Source organism: Leuresthes tenuis, unplaced genomic scaffold (genome assembly GCF_036924035.1).
Source record: "Leuresthes tenuis unplaced genomic scaffold, fLeuTen1.0.hap1 SCAF_14, whole genome shotgun sequence".
In the NCBI taxonomy this organism is placed as follows: domain Eukaryota; kingdom Metazoa; phylum Chordata; class Actinopteri; order Atheriniformes; family Atherinopsidae; genus Leuresthes; species Leuresthes tenuis.
The window spans coordinates 24,881,428-24,901,667 of record NW_027325368.1 but is presented as its reverse complement, the minus strand read 5'-3'; the positions used below and the strand labels follow the sequence as shown (position 1 = coordinate 24,901,667).

The 20,240-nt window shown below is 41.7% G+C and overlaps 1 protein-coding gene across 1 annotated transcript; it reads right to left on the bottom strand.

The window, feature by feature from the left end:
* Positions 1 to 160: 160 nt before the first annotated feature.
* Positions 161 to 17,412, bottom strand: mtf2 (metal response element binding transcription factor 2). The gene is made up of 15 exons (XM_072363641.1): positions 17,156 to 17,412; positions 16,002 to 16,203; positions 15,788 to 15,869; positions 14,368 to 14,478; positions 14,155 to 14,255; positions 13,847 to 14,019; positions 13,644 to 13,739; positions 12,657 to 12,725; positions 12,256 to 12,379; positions 12,036 to 12,103; positions 11,723 to 11,893; positions 11,128 to 11,233; positions 10,872 to 10,930; positions 2,791 to 2,892; positions 161 to 2,446 (listed from the first exon to the last, which is right to left on the bottom strand). The coding sequence occupies exons 1-15, from the start codon at positions 17,158 to 17,160 to the stop codon at positions 2,071 to 2,073; spliced, it is 1,845 nt and encodes a 614-aa protein (XP_072219742.1). The 5' UTR covers positions 17,161 to 17,412; the 3' UTR covers positions 161 to 2,070.
* Positions 17,413 to 20,240: the final 2,828 nt, after the last annotated feature.

The following is a 20,240-nucleotide window of genomic DNA, read 5'->3' as shown; positions in this document are numbered from 1 at the left end:
ATATCTATGATGCGATTGGTGGATGGGGATTGTGAGTGACAACAATCGAGAAACAGAATAGAGTGCTGTGGTTTCACAGATATAAGACAAGTGGACGTTCTACTAAGTGTGGTAATACACTCAACACTCAACTACAACTCAACTGTTCAAAATATCAGCTTTTATTTGTACATTAACATAACAGGTTCACAAGTAACACGTCAACCTATAATGATGTATAAAAAATGTATTAAGAAGAATCTCAAAAGACAAATGAAAACGTTACATGCAAGTTCTTCGGCTACAGAGGCCTGCTGGAAGCCGGCGGTAGCAACATGTAGGCAGAGACACTGAACACAGAGGCTTCAAATGCACGGAGTACATCCCTACAATGAAGACGGGTCAGTATCAAAAAAGTCTGTTCATCTTGACAAAAGCAGACATCTCCAGAAAGAGACAATCATAATAACTGAATATTTACCTGTTGCAATAACATACAGCATTCTGAACTTTTCCAGTGGTTGTTTTCTGACTCAGTTTAAAACAAACAATAAGGACAAACTATTTTCTTTTTCTTTTCTTTTTAAAGGGCTTATGTTAATTTAGTACAAAATAATGGCAAATAGAAAATATGAAATTAAAAAACTGCCCAACAACATTAACTGAACAACTTTCATCTAAATCTTGGCCTGTGCAAAGCAGGAAAGTTTTGGGGCTTAATCCTAGCGCTCCAACCAAAAAGTGAACCCGCTTTAAAAACAAAAACCCATGGACATCAGTGTAAGTATAGTTTTGTTGCGTCCATCACCTGAGACAATTTTACGTAAAATTTTACATGAAAGCGTAATAGTGATGATTTTTCCACTGCCAAGCCAGGTTACCCAATTACATCAACTTTAGAGCGGTTTTAACTAAGACTAAGTTGCATAGGCAGTATAATATAATGATATAACTGGGTATATAGCATTCATCCTATGCAGCACTTTATGTATAAGACAAAATTAGATCTGGTCCTTTAAATTTAGGTCATTTCAGCAATGACAAATCAAAATGCTTTAAAACAAATTACATTTCAAATCTAAATTGTTGGGGGCAGATCAAATTATAAGTTCACCATAAAATATAAATGCTGCCCTATCCAAGCTTGTCAAGCTTAAATAATTGGTTCCAAACAAGAGGATTACTTAAAAAAAAAAAAAAAGAATAGAGCCCAATGTGTGCAAGTAAATCCAGAAATTACATTACAAAAGAAATCTGCCACAATGAACAAAGGAGTAATAAGAAGGGGGTAATAAGAAATGTAGTATAGTTTTATATAAAATTAAAAACATCTGCAGCAGCACACCTCTTTTGTTTGAATTTCTCATCAACTGCTCACAAAATGAGCCCACTTTCAAAAACTGAAGTATATATCTGCCAAAGGCAACAAGACGTACTCATAGCTGCGATAAGAGAGGGAGGGGACACAGATATAAAAGGACTAGTTTTATTTAACACATTTTGTAGGAAAAAGGTTTTATTCAATTGTTCCCTGCATGATTGCTGCTTCCAATTTCCCCTCTTGCCCTAATCCTGGAAGAATCACAACTCTTCTTTTTACCTGACCAATCACATTTGGTAAACAAAAAAAAAAAACAAAAACAAAAAAAAGAAGTCTGGAAATAAAAAGCATATAGCTGGATTAAAAATTAAGTACAATAACAGATAAAGGAAAGCCTACAGGTTCAGTGAACAGATCAATTATTTGCCTCTGAAGAAATGGGAGTTTCTGTAAACAGTCAAAGCAGAAAACAAGAGTTAAAACCAAAACAACAAAAATACTGGCGTGGTTTAATTACACTGCCAACCTGTATCAATCATTATCTGTTTAATCACATGAGGATAATACACATGTTTAAAAGCTTGATAATGGCGGTGGACTGTACTGAACCAGTAGGCTTTACAGAAGGCTTAACAGGCAAAACTGTCTCTTGTCTAAACTAGACAAGGGCATTTAAATCAATTAATGCTCTGAATACATGTCACCAGCACAGACTTGTATCTTGGAAGATGCTGGTTAAGTCTAAAGCAGTGATGATGACACAGACAAGCTTATGAGGCAGTGACTCCTTCCCATTCCACCAAATACTGCACCTTGCCATCAAGAGTGACCCGTCGGGCCAACACTTTGTACTTCTCCCCACAAGCCAGACGTCCTGCTGCTCCGAAATAACTGCTGATAGAGCTCTTGAGGTGCGAGAGCTGACTATTGGGGTCCATGCCGTGAATTATGTCTGTTGAGTGAAGCCCTGGGAGGCTGCTTAGCATCTCTGTAGCTGAGGGGTTTGTGTCTGCTTGGCTGGTCGGGGGGATCTCTGGGTTGGGGGGCTGCAAGGCCCGTCGTGGCCGTCCACGTTTCCTTTTTAAAGGTGGAGAGGAGATGGGCATGTGGCTGGCTGTGGTATGCATCTTGTTGGAACTACAGAGGCTGGAATACATTTTTTAAGAAAAGGTGAAGAATGAAAACTGCAGTTTATTCTCTTAACAATTACACAAACAACTAGGTTTGGTGTCTAGGGAAAAACAAGATAGTCTGAAGCCTTTTGAATGGTTCTCTACCTGGCCACAATGCTCATGAGTGCTAATATTTAACATGTTATGAGGGTTTCTTACTGATTTGAAGCTTAAATGTTTATTGCTCATTTGTAAGTAGCTTGGATGAAAGGGTTTGCTAAATGACCAAATGTTAAATGTCACGTAAAGACTAACACTCTTATGTGATGCAGCTAGGATGTTTACCATATAATGTTGCAATTTTGTGGCATGCATTACCTGGACTGTCTTGAAATGCTAGTTGAGGTAGTTTCTGAGATGCTGAAGGCTCCGATGGATTCCACATCTGAAGTTCTTGAAGAAAGTAGAGACCTCTCACTTCTGGTGATGTGGAAATAAAAAAGAGAAACAGGAACTAAAATACCAAAAATGCTCAGAAAAAAAACTGCCACTGGCACAATTCGTTAATCATCTTCTGGGCAGCACGTTATTTTTGTGGTAAATTTTACAATATGAAAATACAAAAAATTACTCGAAAAGCCATCCTAAATAAGTAGGTTTTTAGCCTAGATTTAAAGAGGCCCAGGTCAGAAATAAGACGCAGCTCTGCGGGGAGCTTATTCCAAAGACTGAGGGCAAGCAATGGAAAAGGCTCCGTCACCCCAGTGTTTGTATTTTGACCTGGGCACTTCCAGCAAAAGTTGATTTGTTGACCTCAGAGCTCTACCAGGATTACGGACAATTAAAAGCTCAGATAAATACAAAGGAGCAAGGCCATTAAGAGCTTTAAAAACAAACATTAAAAGTTTAAAATCAATTCTATAAAGGACAGGAAGTCAATGAAGGGAGTTAAGAATAGAAGTGATATGCATACGTCTGTTAGTGTTGGTTAAAAGACGGGCAGCGGCATTTTGCACAAGTTGAAGGCGATTAAGAGAAGTCTGGGAGATGCCGACAAAGTGCATTGCAGTAGTCCAACCTTGAAGTTATTAGGACATGGATGGCTTTCTCAAGGTCGTGACGGCTTAAAAACATTTCAACTTTGGCCAGGAGACGCAACTGGAAAAAACTAGTCCTGACAATATTGTTAATTTGTTTGTCAAACCTCAGATGACTGTCAAAGGTCACTCCCAGATTTCTGACGGTTGACCTTTATTCATTATTATATGATTTTTTTGAGCTTTAAAGACAAGGTGCCAAAGTCGGTCATCACAGTATCCCCAAACACAAAACATTCAGTTTTATCATCATTTAAATGAAGAAAATTTTGGGCCAACCAATGATTAATATCAGCAATACAATCAAACAAAGAACATTCTGCTTTGTTACTATTTGGCTTCACTGGCAGATAGATCTGTAAATCGTCTGCATAACAGTGAAAAGAAAGGTTGCGCCTGGCTATAATTGACCCAAGTGGTAACATGTATAATGAGAAGAGGTTAGGGCCAAGAATAGATCCATGTGGGACTCCACAGGAGAGAGGAGCAATGGAAGAGGACAGGTCACCAACAATAATGGAGAAAGTTCTACTGGATAAGTAAGACGTAAACCACTTCAATGCAGTGCCGTGGATGAAAACATAATTACTTAGATGTAAAAGGAGGACTGCATGGTCCACGGTGTCAAAGGCTGCTGTGAGATTAAGCAGCACTAAGGCAATAGGGCAGTTGGCATCCACAGACAGAGCAATATCATTGTGCACCTTTAACAGTGCGGACTCGGTGCTGTGACAAGACCTAAATCCAGATTGGAACTTCTCAAGAACAGAGTTATCCTCAAGAAAGGACTGTAATTGTATAAAAACAAAAACCTTTCTAAAACCTTAGAAAGAAAGGGCAGATTGGAAACCGGTCTAAAATTTGATAACACAGAGGGATCAAGATTAGAACTTTTAAGAAGGGGCCTGACCACAGCATATTTAAAGGAAGCTGGGACAGTTCCTAATCTAAGGCATGAGTTAATAAAAACCAGGAGACTGGGCCCCACAGTATTAAAAACCATTTAACACTTTGGCAGGGACAATATCCAATAAGCAATTTGTAGGTTTCAGAGATTTCACTATGTCACAGAGAGAAGAGAGGGAAACCAGCTCAAATAAGGTGGGGCAACAGGCAGATCCTTATTGATACTTTTGTATTTGTCTTTTCTGACAGAATCAACTTTGTCAACAAAATAAGAAAATTCTCACTAGTGGCTATTGATACATCAATCACAGCAGAAGTGCATGGATTAACAAAAGCGTTAATTGTATCGGATAACACCTTAGGACAATGACTGCTGCTAGAAATAATATTAGACAGGTACTGAGATTTTGGGAGTTTGCGTGCCCCAATGCTCCCCCCTGAGCTGTCACCTTATCGTGGTGGGGGAGTTTGCGTGCCCCAATGAGTCTGGGAGCTATGTTGCCCGGGGCTTTAAGCCCCTGGTAGGGTCACCCAAGGCAAACAGATCCTAGATGAGGGACCAGACAAAGAACAGCTCAAAAGACTCCTTATGATGAACAAAAAATTTGGACCTCGTGATCCCTTGCCCGGATATGGGACACCGGAGCCAGGCCCGGGGGTGGGGCCCGGCAGCGGGCGCCTGGTGGCCGGGTCTGTGCCCATGGGGCTCGGTCGGGCATAGCCCGAAATGATGACGTGGGTCCCCGTTCCGACGGGCTCACCACCCGTGGGAGGGGCCAAGGGGGTCGGGTGCGATGTGAGCTGGGTAGCAGCCGAAGGCAGAGGCCTTGGCGGTCTGATCCTCGGCTACTGAAGCTAGCTCTTGGGACGTGGAATGTCACCTCTCTGTTGGGGAAGGAGCCGGAGCTGGTGCGCGAGGCTGAGCGGTTCCGGCTAGATATAGTCGGACTCACCTCGACGCACGGCTTGGGCTCTGGAACCAGTCCTCTTGAGAGGGGTTGGACTCTATTCCACTCTGAAGTTGCCCGTGGTGAGAGGCGCAGAGCAGGTGTGGGCATACTTATTGCCCCCCGGCTGTGTGCCAGTACATTGGGGTTTACCCCAGTGAACGAGAGGGTAGCCTCCCTCCGTCTTCGGGTGGGGGGACGAGTCCTGACTGTTGTTTGTGCCTATGCGCCAAACAGCAGTTCAGAGTACCCACCCTTTTTGGAGTCTCTGGGGGAGGCACTGGAGAATGCTCCTACCGGAGACTCCCTCGTTCTGCTGGGGGACTTCAATGCTCACGTGGGCAATGACAGTGAGACCTGGAGGGGTGTGATTGGGAGGAACGGCCCCCCCGATCTGAACCAGAGTGGTGTTATGTTGTTGGACTTCTGTGCTGGTCATGGACTGTCCATAACGAACACCATGTTCAGACATAAGGGTGTCCATATGTGCACTTGGCACCAGGACACCCTTGGCCGCAGTTCGATGATCGACTTTGTGGTTGTATCATCGGACTTGCGGCCGTATGTCCTGGACACTCGGGTGAAGAGAGGGGCGGAGCTGTCAACTGATCACCACCTGGTGGTGAGTTGGCTCCGCTGGTGGGGGAGGATGCCGATCAGACCTGGCAGGCCCAAACGTATTGTGAGGGTCTGCTGGGAGCGTTTGTCAGAATCCCCCGTCAGAAGGAGCTTTAACTCCCACCTCCGGCAGAGCTTCAACCATATCCTGGGGGAGGTGGGGGACATTGAGTCCGAATGGGCCATGTTCCGTGACTCCATTGCCGAGGCAGCTGATCGGAGTTGTGGCCGTAAGGTGGTCGGTGCCTGTCGTGGCGGCAACCCTCGAACCTGCTGGTGGACACCAGTGGTGAGGGAAGCCGTCAAGCTGAAGAAGGAGTCCTATCGGGCCTTTTTGGCCAGTGGGACCCTGGAAGCAGCTGATAGGTACCGACAGGCCAGACGGGCTGCGGCTTCGGCGGTTGCTGAGGCAAAAACTCGGGCCTGGGAGGAGTTCGGTGAGACCATGGAGAACGATTTCCGGACGGCCTCGAAGAGATTCTGGTCCACCATCCGGCGTCTCAGGGGGGGGGAAGCGGCTCACAGTCAACACTGTTTACAGTGGGGACGGGGCTTTGCTGACCTCAACTAGGGATGTTGTGAGTCGGTGGGGGTAGTACTTCGAGGAACTCCTCAATCCTACCAACACGTGCTCGGAAGAGGCAGAGTCGGAGAGCTCGGAGACGGGGCCTCCCATTTCTGGGGCTGAGGTTGCCGAGGTGGTCAAAAAGCTCCTCGGTGGCAAGGCCCCGGGGGTGGATGAGGTCCGTCCTGAGTTTCTCAAGGCTCTGGATGTTGTAGGGCTGTCTTGGCTGACACGCCTCTGCAGCATCGCGTGGACATCGGGGACAGTGCCTCTGGACTGGCAGATTGGGGTGGTGGTCCCCCTCTTTAAAAAGGGGGACCGGAGGGTGTGTTCCAACTATAGGGGTATCACACTCCTCAGCCTCCCTGGTAAGGTCTATTCGGGGGTATTGGAGAGGAGGATCCGTCGGATAATCGAGCCTCAGATTCAGGAGATGCAGTGTGGCTTTCGTCCTGGCCGTGGAACAGTGGACCAGCTCTATACCCTCGGCAGGATCCTGGAGGGTGCATGGGAGTTCGCCCAACCAGTCTACATGTGTTTTGTGGACTTGGAGAAAGCGTTCGACCGTGTCCCTCGTGGAGTCCTGTGTGGGGTGCTGGATAGGGGCCGTTCGGTCTCTGTATGACCGGTGCCAGAGTTTGGTCCGCATTGCTGGCAGTAAGTCGGATACGTTTCCGGTGAGAGTTGGACTCCGTCAGGGCTGCCCTTTGTCACTGATTTTGTTCCTAACTTTTATGGACAGAATTTCTAGGCGCAGCCAGGGCGTTGAGGGTGTCCGATTTGGCGACCTCAGAATCGGGTCTCTGCTTTTTGCAGATGATGTGGTTCTGTTAGCGTCGTCAGGCCGTGACCTTCAGCTCTCACTGGAGCGATTCGCAGCCGAGTGTGAAGCGGCTGGGATGAGAATCAGCACCTCCAAATCCGAGACTATGGTTCTCAGCCGGAAAAGGGTGGAATGCTCTCTCCGGGTCGGGAATGAGATCCTTCCCCAAGTGGAGGAGTTCAAGTATCTCGGGGTCTTGTTCACGAGTGAGGGACGAATGGAGCGGGAGATTGACGGGCGGATCGGTGCGGCGTCTGCAGTGTTGCGGGCTCTGCACCGACCCGTCGTTGTGAAGAGGGAGCTGAGCCAGAAGGCGAAGCTCTCTACTTACTGGTCAATCTACGTTCCCATCCTCACCTATGGTCACGAGTTGTGGGTAGTGACCGAAAGAACAAGATCGCGAATACAAGCGGCCGAAATGGGTTTCCTCCGCAGGGTGTCTGGGCTCTCCCTTAGAGATAGGGTGAGAAGCTCAGTCATCCGGGAAGGGCTCGGAGTAGAACCGCTGCTCCTCCGCATTGAGAGGAGTGAGAAGAGGTGGCTCGGGCATCTGGTTAGGATGCCCCCTGGGCGCCTCCCTGGGGAGGTGTTCCGGGCACGTCCCACTGGGAGGAGACCCCGGGGAAGACCCAGGACACGTTGGAGAGACTATGTCTCTCGGCTGGCCTGGGAACGCCTCGGGGTCCCCCCGGAAGAGCTGGAGGAAGTGGCCGGGGACAGAGACGTTTGGGTTTCTCTGCTCAAGCTGCTGCCCCCGCGACCCGACCCCCGGATAAGCGGCAGATGATGGATGGATGAGATTTTGCTTCACATATGGCTCTCTGATAATCAGTGAGACAGTCCCTTAATACTTCCAGAGACACATGCAGTTTGTCTTTCTTCAATCTGCGTTCCGCCTGTCTGCAACGTTGCCTGATAGCGCGGGTGGCGTCGTTCAACCAGGGTTCCGTTCTTGGCTTGGTAGATTTTTGCCTAAAAGGGGCAATAGAGTCCAGAATCCCGGTACAGGTGGAGTGAAAGGAGGAGAGAAAATAATCAGGACAGAGAGGGGAAGCCAAGCCATTCAAGGGAAAAAACAAGGGAGTCATTGAAATATATTCATTGGCCATGGAGGGAGTGATGATACGCCGCTGATGGGATGGAGCAAGAGGTTTGCTCACTGGTTGGGGGGCTATCCATTCAAAAACAATAGGGAGACGATCTGAGATTACAGTCTCAGAAATCTCTTATAGGGAAACTGAATTAAATCAAATTAAAAGTTGCCAAAAGGCTTTTTGAAGTCAGTGGCAAATTGGTCAGATGAGCCACAAACGTGGACATTAAAATCCCCACAGATCAGGATCTTGTCGTATTTTTGGGAGATTGTCAGCTCGAAACTCAGAGAAATCATGAATAAAGCCCTTATTAAATTTCGGAGGGCAATAGAAAACTGCACACAAAACAGGACTTGCAAACTCCACTGCAAACAATTGCAGTTCAAACTCGGAGTATGTACCTGTGGGAAGAAGTCGACATTTAAAATTGGCATTGAACACATCAGCAAGTGCCCCTCCTCGCCCTGACACTCTCGGGGAGCAGCTGGATGGATGGAAGGACCTCAGAGAACGCACTGTTATCACCTGGTTTCAGCCAGGTTTCTGATTGCACTAACTGAATAGAAAAGGGTTTGAACTTTCTGAACATAATATTTACAAGTGAGTGGAAAGCAACTCATAGGCCAGCAGAAAAAAAGTATGAGCAGCAGCTTGCAATAAATGCACTGGAAAGTCTCACCTGCTGAAGATTTTAATAGGGAGCAGGGAATCTGAATCTCCACAAGTAGTCCAGAGCGAATACTGAAATTCAATTTTTCACACACTACCAGTCCAAAACATCTCTTGAACACTTCAAGACTACAGTGAATGTGTGACACTGGCTTTAGAGAAGGCTCTGTTGTAAAAAGTGCAAGGTACATATGGATATGTCATTCATCTCTTCACTGAGTGAGGTTATACGTTTGTGCGACGCGACTTTTTGGTAGTCAATGTTTCCATGTTATTGCAACCATGAATTATTGACATAACCATTCTAAAGAGGATTGCCCATCTGTCAAAGCAATTGACAGCATTTTTTTTTTTTTTAGGGCTGCACGATTCTAGAAAAAAAATGTGAATCACAATTTTTTTTTTTGCTTGGAATTGAGATCACAATTCTCTGACACAATTTTTCTGTTTTTTTTTTCTTCCCACAAAATGTTTATTGCACTGAACTTTAACAAAACAAAAAAAAAAAACAACAGTGAGATTTCCTTTGAATGTAGAGCGTATGGCCCTGAACATAGCACTTCAGAATCGGCTTAAAGATTCTTGGCCAGAAACAAGTCTGTCAACGTGTTGAGGCTTCAGTGACGAACGTTGACTTGTGGCGGGAATACAGAGGTATTTCCTTGCTAGCAGAGGCAATCGTGGATACTGACCCTTATTTTGCCCCCATCAGGTTAAGGGGTCATTTTCACTATCGATTTTGCTTGTTAGAAGATATGACGCAAGCACCGCGGTGCTGCAACCAGGGCAAAACACCCTTTACAACGTACTGTTTGTCATCCTCTGGCTTAAATCCAAAATAAGCCAAATGCAAGCCTTATTTTGGGCACGAGTTCGGTTCATTTGGGCGGATTTAACCTTCCTCACCGCAGACTTTCCTCTGTTCTAACTTGTAAAGACAATTTACGATTTTGCAACGATTTATCGTGCAGCCCTAGAATTTTTCTATCTCTAAAGGACCCCAACCTTAAGCACATGTGTGCTCGCACACACACATTAACTTGCTTTTGCGCCTTTGTGGTGATTCACCATTGACATGTGCATTCAGTGCATCCGCTCGCCATTCCCCTTACCATCACCGTTAACTGAAGAAGAAAGAGTCAGAGTGGAGTCGATCAGTTTGCATAGTGGTGTAAATTAATGGAAAAGGAGTTGCCATACTCCGTCTCTGTTATTTTGATAAAAAAAAACATGTCACAGACATTTCATTAAGATCTCATTAAATTGTAACAGCTTGTGAAAATAGGGAACAATACGTCTCCTTTAAAATAATAATAATAATAATAATAATAATAATAATGATGAAAAACGAACATATTTTTGAGAGCCAAATCTTTAGGTCTCTCGTCATTGGAGGTCAAGCTAAAAATCACCCAACTCTGGTCACCAGCTGAGCATTCACTGCATCCCAAGAGTATAAGTGTCTAAGTGCAATATAGCATTTTACACAAGAAAATCTAATATCAGACTAAATTGGATCAGACAGGGCATTTTTCACAACTAATTTTTCTTTTGCAAGTAGCACAAACATTAACCTTGTATGAGTTCATCTGCTTTATCTGACATCCAACATTATGACTAATGCACATGAATACATCATTGTGTACATGCTACAAATATATACTGTGGAGCCATATTGTAAAGTAGCTTGACACTAAACAGTGAAACAGTCATGAATACATTTAGCATTTGCTCACTTACTTGATAGAAGTTAAATGATCCAGCACATGGGGCTCCAGTGGGAGAGGTTTTCTCGTTTCCTGCCAAAGCAAATTCAAATTATTAGCACTTTGCTAACATCTACTGTAAATATTTAATTTTCACACAATAATGACTGCATGTGTTCACACTTACACAAGACCGCAATCCAAAAATACCCATCTTCCCAAAACAAAGCACACACCCAGCTCACACCCCTAAGGCATACATTATTAAAAACAAACACATATATACACACCTTGGAGAAAAGCTCAGTGGGGCGTTGTGGTTTAGCCAGACTCTCCAGAGAACGTCCTGCTTGCTTCCTCTTTTTCTTTTTCTTCTCTGTGCCGTTGGTTAAAGCACTGGGACGGCAACAACATTTCAAAACGGTTTCACAAGTGACAGTTGTGAATTAAATGAGCGCAACTGTTAAGCAGTTAGACATGAAATTATCAAGATGATGGAATTATTTTCTGTTTCATTACTTAGTCTGTACTCTTGCTTTGATTCAGCTTTAGACCAACTGAACAACTCAGCATTTAGAAGTTAAAAGAAATAAATCAATTAGTGGCAAAAGGGTGGAGGTCGTCACATGCAGCTGCCTGGGTAGTGAAGGGAGGAATGTAAACAGCTAAAGTAGCATGTGAAAAATCTCACAGCGTGATTACTAAAAGCAGTAATCTCTTTCGTTGGCCAAAGTCATCTGCAAATAATTCCTGATGCCAGGTTTTCACCAACTCACAGAGATCCCTCTCAAATTCCATTGAGAATATCAGATATACAACATCAGTCAAACACCAGTAGTTTGTATAATGTGTGAAGAATTAGAAATAAAATTAGCAAAATCTCACCTTATGCTAGACAGTGCTTTGGTGGACTTGCACCCCTTGATGGTGATCTCATGTGAAGCGTTCTCCATCACTCTGTTGGTTGGCTCATCGCAGTTGGGGGCAGCAGGGGGGAAACGGATTCTTAGGCCAAACAAGTGCTTCTTTTTCTTTACTTCCTTCCCGGACATGAACCTTAAAGAGATACAAGAAGAGAAGGAAGTGAGTGAAGAAGAAATGCAGACAGAGTGAGTGAAAATACAGGGTATGATGGGATATCAAAGGCTGTTCACATGTGTGATTCATTAAGCACACATTAAGCAATACATCAACTTACAAGCAGCTATTGTTGTTTAAAGCCTCGAGAACATTTTCATATCGCTGAGATCTTGGAGTGTTGGCGAGCTATAGGAATGGAGGAGCAAAGTTGACTTAGCAGAAATTTATCATTTAAAAAATAATGAGCACTTCAGAGGAAGGCAACAGTGTGTTTTTCTGCCATTTGGCAATTTTAGAAAATAAAAAAATCTAGGTCTATAAGAGTCCAATGTCCGCACCTCCCCGAGCTGCAGCAGCTCCCAGTTGTCGTTTATGTAAGCCATCAAGTCCATTTCGGAGTCAAAATATTTCTTCTTGTGAATCACACTCAAGTTGTATAGGCTCAGGTGTGTGATGTCCTTCCTGGAATATTTAGTAAAAACCCTTATCAGGCTGCTTGAAAAATACAAAATACATTTACAAAATGCAACAATTGTTAAGAGATTGTTAGAATGACTTTAAGGAAAGAGAGGAGGAAATAACAAACCACTGGTAAGACTTTAACATGAGTCTGTGACATCAGGTGTACACTGTGACAAAGTACACTGTATATTAATCTCTACGTCCTTATTTCATGATATTATCATTTTAACCAAAGGCTATGCATCTCAGTCACATCTACATCTAAAAATTAACTTACCAGCTGAGAGGCAGTCGGTCGAGGTACTCTGGTCCACCATTGCAAACTGAACAGATAAACACATAAAACCTGAAGACAAAAAGAAGCGCCTCATCAGCTGGCTTTGTTACACATTAAAATCATGTGATCTAAGCGGCAAGTTGAAGCCTCCAATAATACCATTTTGTTTTCTGACATCTCGGGAAGAAAGTGTAGGTGAAAACCATTATAGCACTTAGCAAATAACTGAACATCACAACTTAACAAAAGGTCTAGCAAAAACAAAATTATGTCAATATGAGTTCAATAAAATTTCAATATAAATTAGTACGATGTCAGATAGTGTGATGCAAGTGACAGGAGAATTGTGGCAAATCAGCTGCTCACATCATCCATCTGGACTGTTCTAACATTTAGCAAATACAGCTTTGCCAAGTTTCTTCTCAGGTGTTCAGGAAATTTTAGATGACGATTAACCTTTATGAAAAAGACTGGTTAGAGATTTACTCGTTTTTCTGTTCTTTTTAAGCAATTTTAAATTTTAGATAAGTGGTATAAGAGCCTCTGAGGTGGCTTGAACCAAAATGTACCTATATCTGATGCCATGGTGCAACTGGATAAGGACAAGATAAATTATCAAAGCAACTGATCTAAAGTAGAAGCAGCAATGCAAATACGGCATTTATCATCCAGTCTCATCTAGCAGGTGAATGGAACAAAAATATCAGCATATAGCCAAATTAAAAAAAAAAAAAAAAAAGCAAATATAATTGTAAACCGACATTGTTTTACAGACCACCTTTGATCTCCAAAGCTTCAAATTCCCTGGTGGTGGATAAAACTCACTGTCATTTATCCATGTTTCACTCAAAACTGAAAACTTATGTCTCAGACATGTCTGTCAAAGGTTCCGTTTGAGGTGGTGGTAGCCAACTGCAAATAAACATTTAGCTTATGGGGCACTGTATGTGTATACTGTATACTTTTAGAAGTAATGAGTGTTAGCACCTATCTCCGTAGAGCATGGGCATCTGTAAGCAATGGAGACAGGCTTCATGGAACCACTGCTGACACCTGTTACACTGCAGCATCTTCAGGTACCAGCTACAAATAAAAAGACATGGACAAATTAGTATATGTTGTGATTTCTTATTTAATTTGATGTCCTGGTCATCAAATTCTCAGGTGTTTTAGTATTTACTGTTACTCACTCTCCTGGACCTCCACAGTAGCAGTAACACTGCTGGATGTTAGTTTTGTGGCCCTGGTCCCACACCAGTTTTTCCAGATTGTATGGGAAGGACAGATGCACTTGCATATGCTGCTGCGGTTCTTGCGGCAAAAAGCATCTAGCAGTTGCTGCCCTCTTGTGTGCATTCCCCCTCTGTGAATGACAAAGACAAAAAGCACAATTTATAGATCACAATCACAATATTGCTACACACTTTAAATAACTCAAAAAGGTTTTATGCATTTATATTATGTAAAAAAAAAAATTATATAGAAATCAGACCAATACCTTAGGCATAGAAGCGAGTTCGCATTCTGAGCACAGCCACTTGTCATCAGAGTCAATAACGGCAGCATGAATGATGGGAGAGTGACACAGCTGATGGTAGCCTAAAATAAATAAATAATCAATGCATTTACACACATGCACCTGTATACACTATAAACAAAATGCCCTTATTGGCAGAAATGAAGATTGACAGTTTAGTTCATTACAAGATACCTTGTCCACATTTGTCACAAATAACAATCTCATTGGGTTCCTCTGAAGTTTCATCCTGACATATAGAGCACACAAGGTCATCATCCTCGTCATCCTCGTCATCTTCATTCCCTGAAACCAACAGAAGTGGCCAGGGTCAGCAAAAACAACAAAAAAAAAAAGATTCTATAAGGGCCGTTGACTTTTTAAAAATAAATTAAAATTTTTTTTAAATATCAGTAGAAATTTTAATCGAAGGGTCTTTCATAACCTGGGTGAGGTTCATCACTACAGCCACTGAATGTCAGCAGCAAACATGGCTGCTACCACCTTTGAAATCAGCACAACAACACTGTACATACAGCTGTGCAGTAACATGAAACAGGCTGATGTGGAATTATTTAGGCTCAAAATCTAAACAACAGGGTTTGTACACATTTAATAGTAGTTAATCGTGACTTCAAATTTATTTTGGCAACAGAACCTTCTGAGGTTTATGCGAATACAGGAATACCGTGTATAATAATACAATATTGGTAAATCCCAACTATATTAATAAAAATGATCAGAACAACTCATGATACTATTTTATGTTTTAAATAATGCTTTATTAAAAAAATACAAAACAAATCAAGTGAATTCTACAAAAGATTTGTGTCATATTTGCATTCCAGCTGATTTAAAGAGGAAAGACCCCATTTTCTTTGGGTACCTTTGAATTTCCCCCACTGGGGGATGAATAAAATATTTTCAATTCCATTTCTATTCTACTCTATTCTAATCTTGGTTTGTGGGACTGCACTGCTACTATAGTCAGTGGGGTTATATGTCACTGTAAAAATCAGATTAATGGCTAAATTACAAGACTGAGTTATTAAATTTATGTATACACCTTAGTCTGACAAAAACAGGTGGACCAGATCGGGTTACTTGCGGTCAGATTAAGACCCCGAGATAACTCGGTTGATAGTCACACTAAACGTGCATGTAGACGGTGGTGAATTAGATGCATGCTCAAGATTTTTTTCCTAGGATCGTCACCTGGAAGTTGAAGGAGACGATATTACCGTACCGGGTACGACATGCTTTGTGCATATGATTCGATTCATTCACCGCCATATATCCAAGGATAATTACCCTTGCTCAAATAAGGAGCATAACCCAACTATAGCTATAATCAAATTAATCTCATCATGTAGACCCACTGACTGATACAGTGGACAGATAACTGTCAGTAACAAGTGGAGGGAGAGAAGTATGTCAGAGTAAAGCAGACAGGGTCTGTCTGACATAAATCTGTGAATTAATTCAGAAATTACAGCTTAAAACATTCAACTTAGATCTTTAGATTCTCCAAAAATGATAAACAACTATAGAAAATTAAGTAGTTAGCTTCAAATATATGACAAACATGCTAACCTTGAAGCTGGAAAAAACCCACCTGTCTGTATGTCCTTCCAAAGAACCCAAGACTTGGAACGATCCTCAAAAACTACAAAGCATCGCTGCTTATCCTGGTCTATCTGAAAAGGAAAATAGAGATGCACTTGCTTCTAAAATTCAAATTAAAGCCAACATCCAGCAATTTAAGAGATTAAACAAAAAAGGTGACAAATTTGTTAGAGTACCGGAAGCAGTGCTTCCCTCACACTAACCTTTGTGATTGTCCCCAAGTAGAACAAACCATCTGACCACCGAGCCAACACATCCTGCCCTTCTGTAAACCTGGCAGACATGCCGTCTTCTCCATACTCCCCTCTTGCAGATAGGCTGCTAGGTGACAAGGACACAGCCTGCTCCTGCTGCTGTTGGTGAGCTCTGTGATGGACAGACAGGTGATCCACAACCCCTGAGTCTCTGAAAAGGGGGAGGGGCAACAGAATAGGTAGAAATGTATTTAGAATATGGATCAACTAAATTGGTTATATTTCTCCACCAACTAAATGCCATTTACTTCTACTTTGACATCCACCAACTGTTTAAGTTGCAACAACCTGTTATTTTCATTTGAAAGTCCAGGTGAAAATGCAGACAAAAAAAACAAAACACTTTTTTCTGTGGCTTAAAAAAAAATAGTAATACAATTATTAACAGGAGAAGTTGAGGCATTGCTTTTTCCCCTCCCCGTTCTTTTTCGTTTGCATCCAACTGGAATCATACACAGGTTATTTGCTTTTCCACTAAAACAGAACGCTGCCATGTGTAGAAAGACTGCGAAAGTACAAAGAGGCATTGTATGATTCAGAGTAGTCTACAAAACACTGAGGGAAACGCATACCATTTCACCTCCAGCGGTCACACACAAGTGATTATACTCATAATTAGTGTTTACTGGTAATGGACTAAAAGCTCGCTGTTGAGTATTACCGTCAGCTTTGCAATTTAAAAAAAACAACCAAGCGTAAAGGTTTCTGAATGCCGTTTAGAACTCTGGCATCTAATTTAAAGTCTGACAATTATCGTATTATTTATGCAAGTGTAGCCTCTAATTGTTTTTTTTTTCTGCGGCAAAATATTGTTGACTTACATGTGAATTTGTCTTATAGTTTCCCCTTTCCCCTTAAAGCTACTGTCCGTCAATCGTGGGCTCCCTTTGTTCGGATAATGAGTGAACATAATACAAGCTACTGGAGAGGAGGAAGGGTCAGTTTTGGATTAGGCTACATTATGAAGTGAACTTGAGTATGAAAACCTAAAAAGCACGTCACAATGAGAGCAAGAACAATCCACATGCAAATACATAACCCCAGCCAGGTCGCTGACCATCGGACCCCCCACCCCCAAAGAGAGGAAAACATGACAACAATACCTCATTCGGTCACCTCCGCTTCAACAAATGCTTCGTATGGCAAAATATCTTGATAGGCGTGACGTTACTTTCCCGCTCCTCTTGTGTTTGAATTCAACTATAAGGACTACTGCGAGAACTTGTAAGACTCGTGCATTCCTCAGAAAATAACAAACGACTCATTTTCCCCTTGCACGTTCGCCATTTTGGTTTCCCGCTGATGTTCGGGGAGTGCATTGTGGGAAGCGCTTAAACCACCGCTGCTGCTTAGCGGTGCCATGGTCGGTGCTGCCGACACCATTTTTCAAACATTTGAAATTGTAGGCAGAGCTTTATGTAAGCACAGCGTATCCGCCCCTTGAGGAAGCATAATAGCTCGTTTATTTTCTTCTTTCAAGTTTTTACTCTGTAACTTTGGATTTAAAAAAATAATAATTCTAAGATTTTTTTCATAAAGGTTTGTATGAGAATACAGCGTGATGTTACAGCTTGGCAAGTTAAATTTCAAGGGCTACAGCGACAATATTACTTTAGTAATAGTGCAGTAGAAGGTTTCATTTGTGTCAAAATTCTGTTTACGTGCATACTGTTTGTGCCTATTAAACATGTGACAAAACATTTGTCCATGTTTATGTAACTTTGAACAGCACTTCAGCTGTGGCAAAACTATAATGCCAATGTAAAGAACTATAAAACGTTTGACTGTGTCGTCTGAAATTGATTAAACATTTGAATGTGTAGTCTTCTATCATTTGATTTTACCTTGTGTTGTTCCACCATGTTGTCTTGTCATGTAATTTGACCAGTCTCACAGGGTTGTTTGACTATGTCATTTTTTTTCTATCTAATGATAATCCTTATCAATTTATTTATAAACTCACATTTTATAGTTGTATTTATCTATATTTTTTCCTTTGCATATTACTTTCCATTTTTGTTCCTGGACATATTTTATGTTTTTTAAAATTTCATTCAACAATTTTTTTATTTAGACTATTGTAATCAATATTGCTCAATCATTTCTTTTTTGCAATATCCTCCCTATTTATTTCCCCAAATGTATCTATTTCAATTTCCTTTACAAATTTTTGTATGCCTATTTGCTTAATTATGGAAATTATTATGAAAGAAATTGCTAAATGAATTACACAAATTAAATAAATGTGAATAAATAAGGAAAGTTAAATCAATACAGTTGTATAAGTAGACATATTAATCATTTTAAACATTTATCATGTGAATATCATTACCTGAATAAATGTTCATATTTTTTAACATTTCTTGACGTATTGATTTGAGGATTTATGTATGTTTGAATATACATAAATTGAATATATTTTTGTAAATTTCAATTTTACACAGAAATCAATGTTTATAATGACACAGTCAAACAACATATTAGAAAAACATATGCATATGCTCACAAGAGAATACGGTCAAATGACACATTGGACACAGTTGAAGAAAACTACAGATGTATAGAGTAAAGTTCAATTGACAAATAGTTTTTATCAGGACGACACTGACAAACATTATCATGCATCAGTGTTCCACTTGCTTCTCAAACTTCTTGGACACCTCTCCCACCTGTCCACTAGGACCCAAACTCTGTTCACCTCCATTGTAGTGGAACTTCCATTGTGGCCTATGTGTTGTTCGTGTTCTGACTTTTGTATCCGTGTGGCGGCTTTTGTACTGTGTTGACCCCTCTGGGCCACTGTGGGGGGGTGGGGTGATAATGTTGGGCGTAAATGGAACCCCATACTTTTGGCACAAATGGAACCCCACATTGCTTTACCTCGATAGTTTAAGAGTTACTTAGGATTACTCATAATATAGAGATAGACAATGTCATGCACCATTGGCTGATATTTGAATCGCAATCTTTATGAGTCTGGTTATGACCATAGACATATACATAGACGCTGCATTAACTGCTGCCACTCACTAGAGGGGCGTGCCCATAGAAATTTTAAAGAGTAGATGCCGCATCAACCGCTGGGGCACAAGAAATACGGCCACCATCTTGGAATGGTCATTCTATCCATAGACAGCAGAGCATTCAAGAGGCCAGATCACTGTGTTCCTGTGCAAATCGGCAGACGATTGTGAACAGGGGGATTACTTTTCACAAGTAAGATTCAACATTATTATTGGTTGTATTTTGTGAATAGAATATTATTGTACTGTATCGATATCCGCCACCGAAATCGCAGCCAGCAAACGTTAAGCTAGGCTATGATTATAGCTGATGTTCACCCGGCTATTAGGCCAACTGAGACTTTATAAATCATATATGCCATAAGACAGACTTAGATTACAACTGACACACGAATGCTATTATAGAAATAATGCAAATATTGCTGATATAACATTGACCAGGTCATTTTACACAGGTGACACAGGCTGTATTATTCACATGTAATTCTTTCGTCCTAACAAAAGTAATATACCTCTCATGTCTCATACCCACCCCACTTACTTAAAAATACAGACAACAGAACATCTGATTGTAGAATTGTTTGCAAACAAGCTTACTTACAATTTCAGCAGCTTTTAGTTTATTAGTTTTTTTCCTGATATATAATTTCTCTCTATTGTGTTTTTTTCATATATATGGATGTATGATGTATTATTTCTTCATTTTTCAACTTATTAAAATAGCTGAGTAGTACAAAATCTGCTTCTCTATCATATATTAGTGTTTTTATATATGTGTGTGCATATTATTATATATCGTGTCTTTTGCAAAATAGCCTACCTATCATACAAAACATATCACATACCAGAATATTCTATTACTGTTAAGCCTACTATGAACATTTAAATACGCCGAATCATGTGTCCTGTATCACGCCTACATGTATGATGTTTGCAGAAAACCCCCCCGCGAAAATCAGTTTTGCTTTCAGTGAGTTATGATTGATTAAATGCGCTGACACTACATTGCGCTTGCCAGACAGATTATAGAGTGGAGCGGGTGACCGATCCAAGATGGCGGTCCCACGGCTCGTCAGCGCCAATAGGCAGTAGCGGTCGATGCGGCGTCTATTCTTTATATGTCTATGGGCGTGCCTACAGGGCGGCCATCTTGGTACAGTGCCAT

Excerpts from the sequence above, each read along its gene's own strand:
- mtf2 (XM_072363641.1), bottom strand. Across the intron at positions 12,380-12,656 it reads GACCGACTGCCTCTCAGCTG|GAAGGACATCACACACCTGA; the intron begins GTAAGTTAATTT and ends TAAATATTCCAG. Across the intron at positions 10,931-11,127 it reads CCACTGAGCTTTTCTCCAAG|GAAACGAGAAAACCTCTCCC; the intron begins GTGTGTATATAT and ends TTGCTTTGGCAG.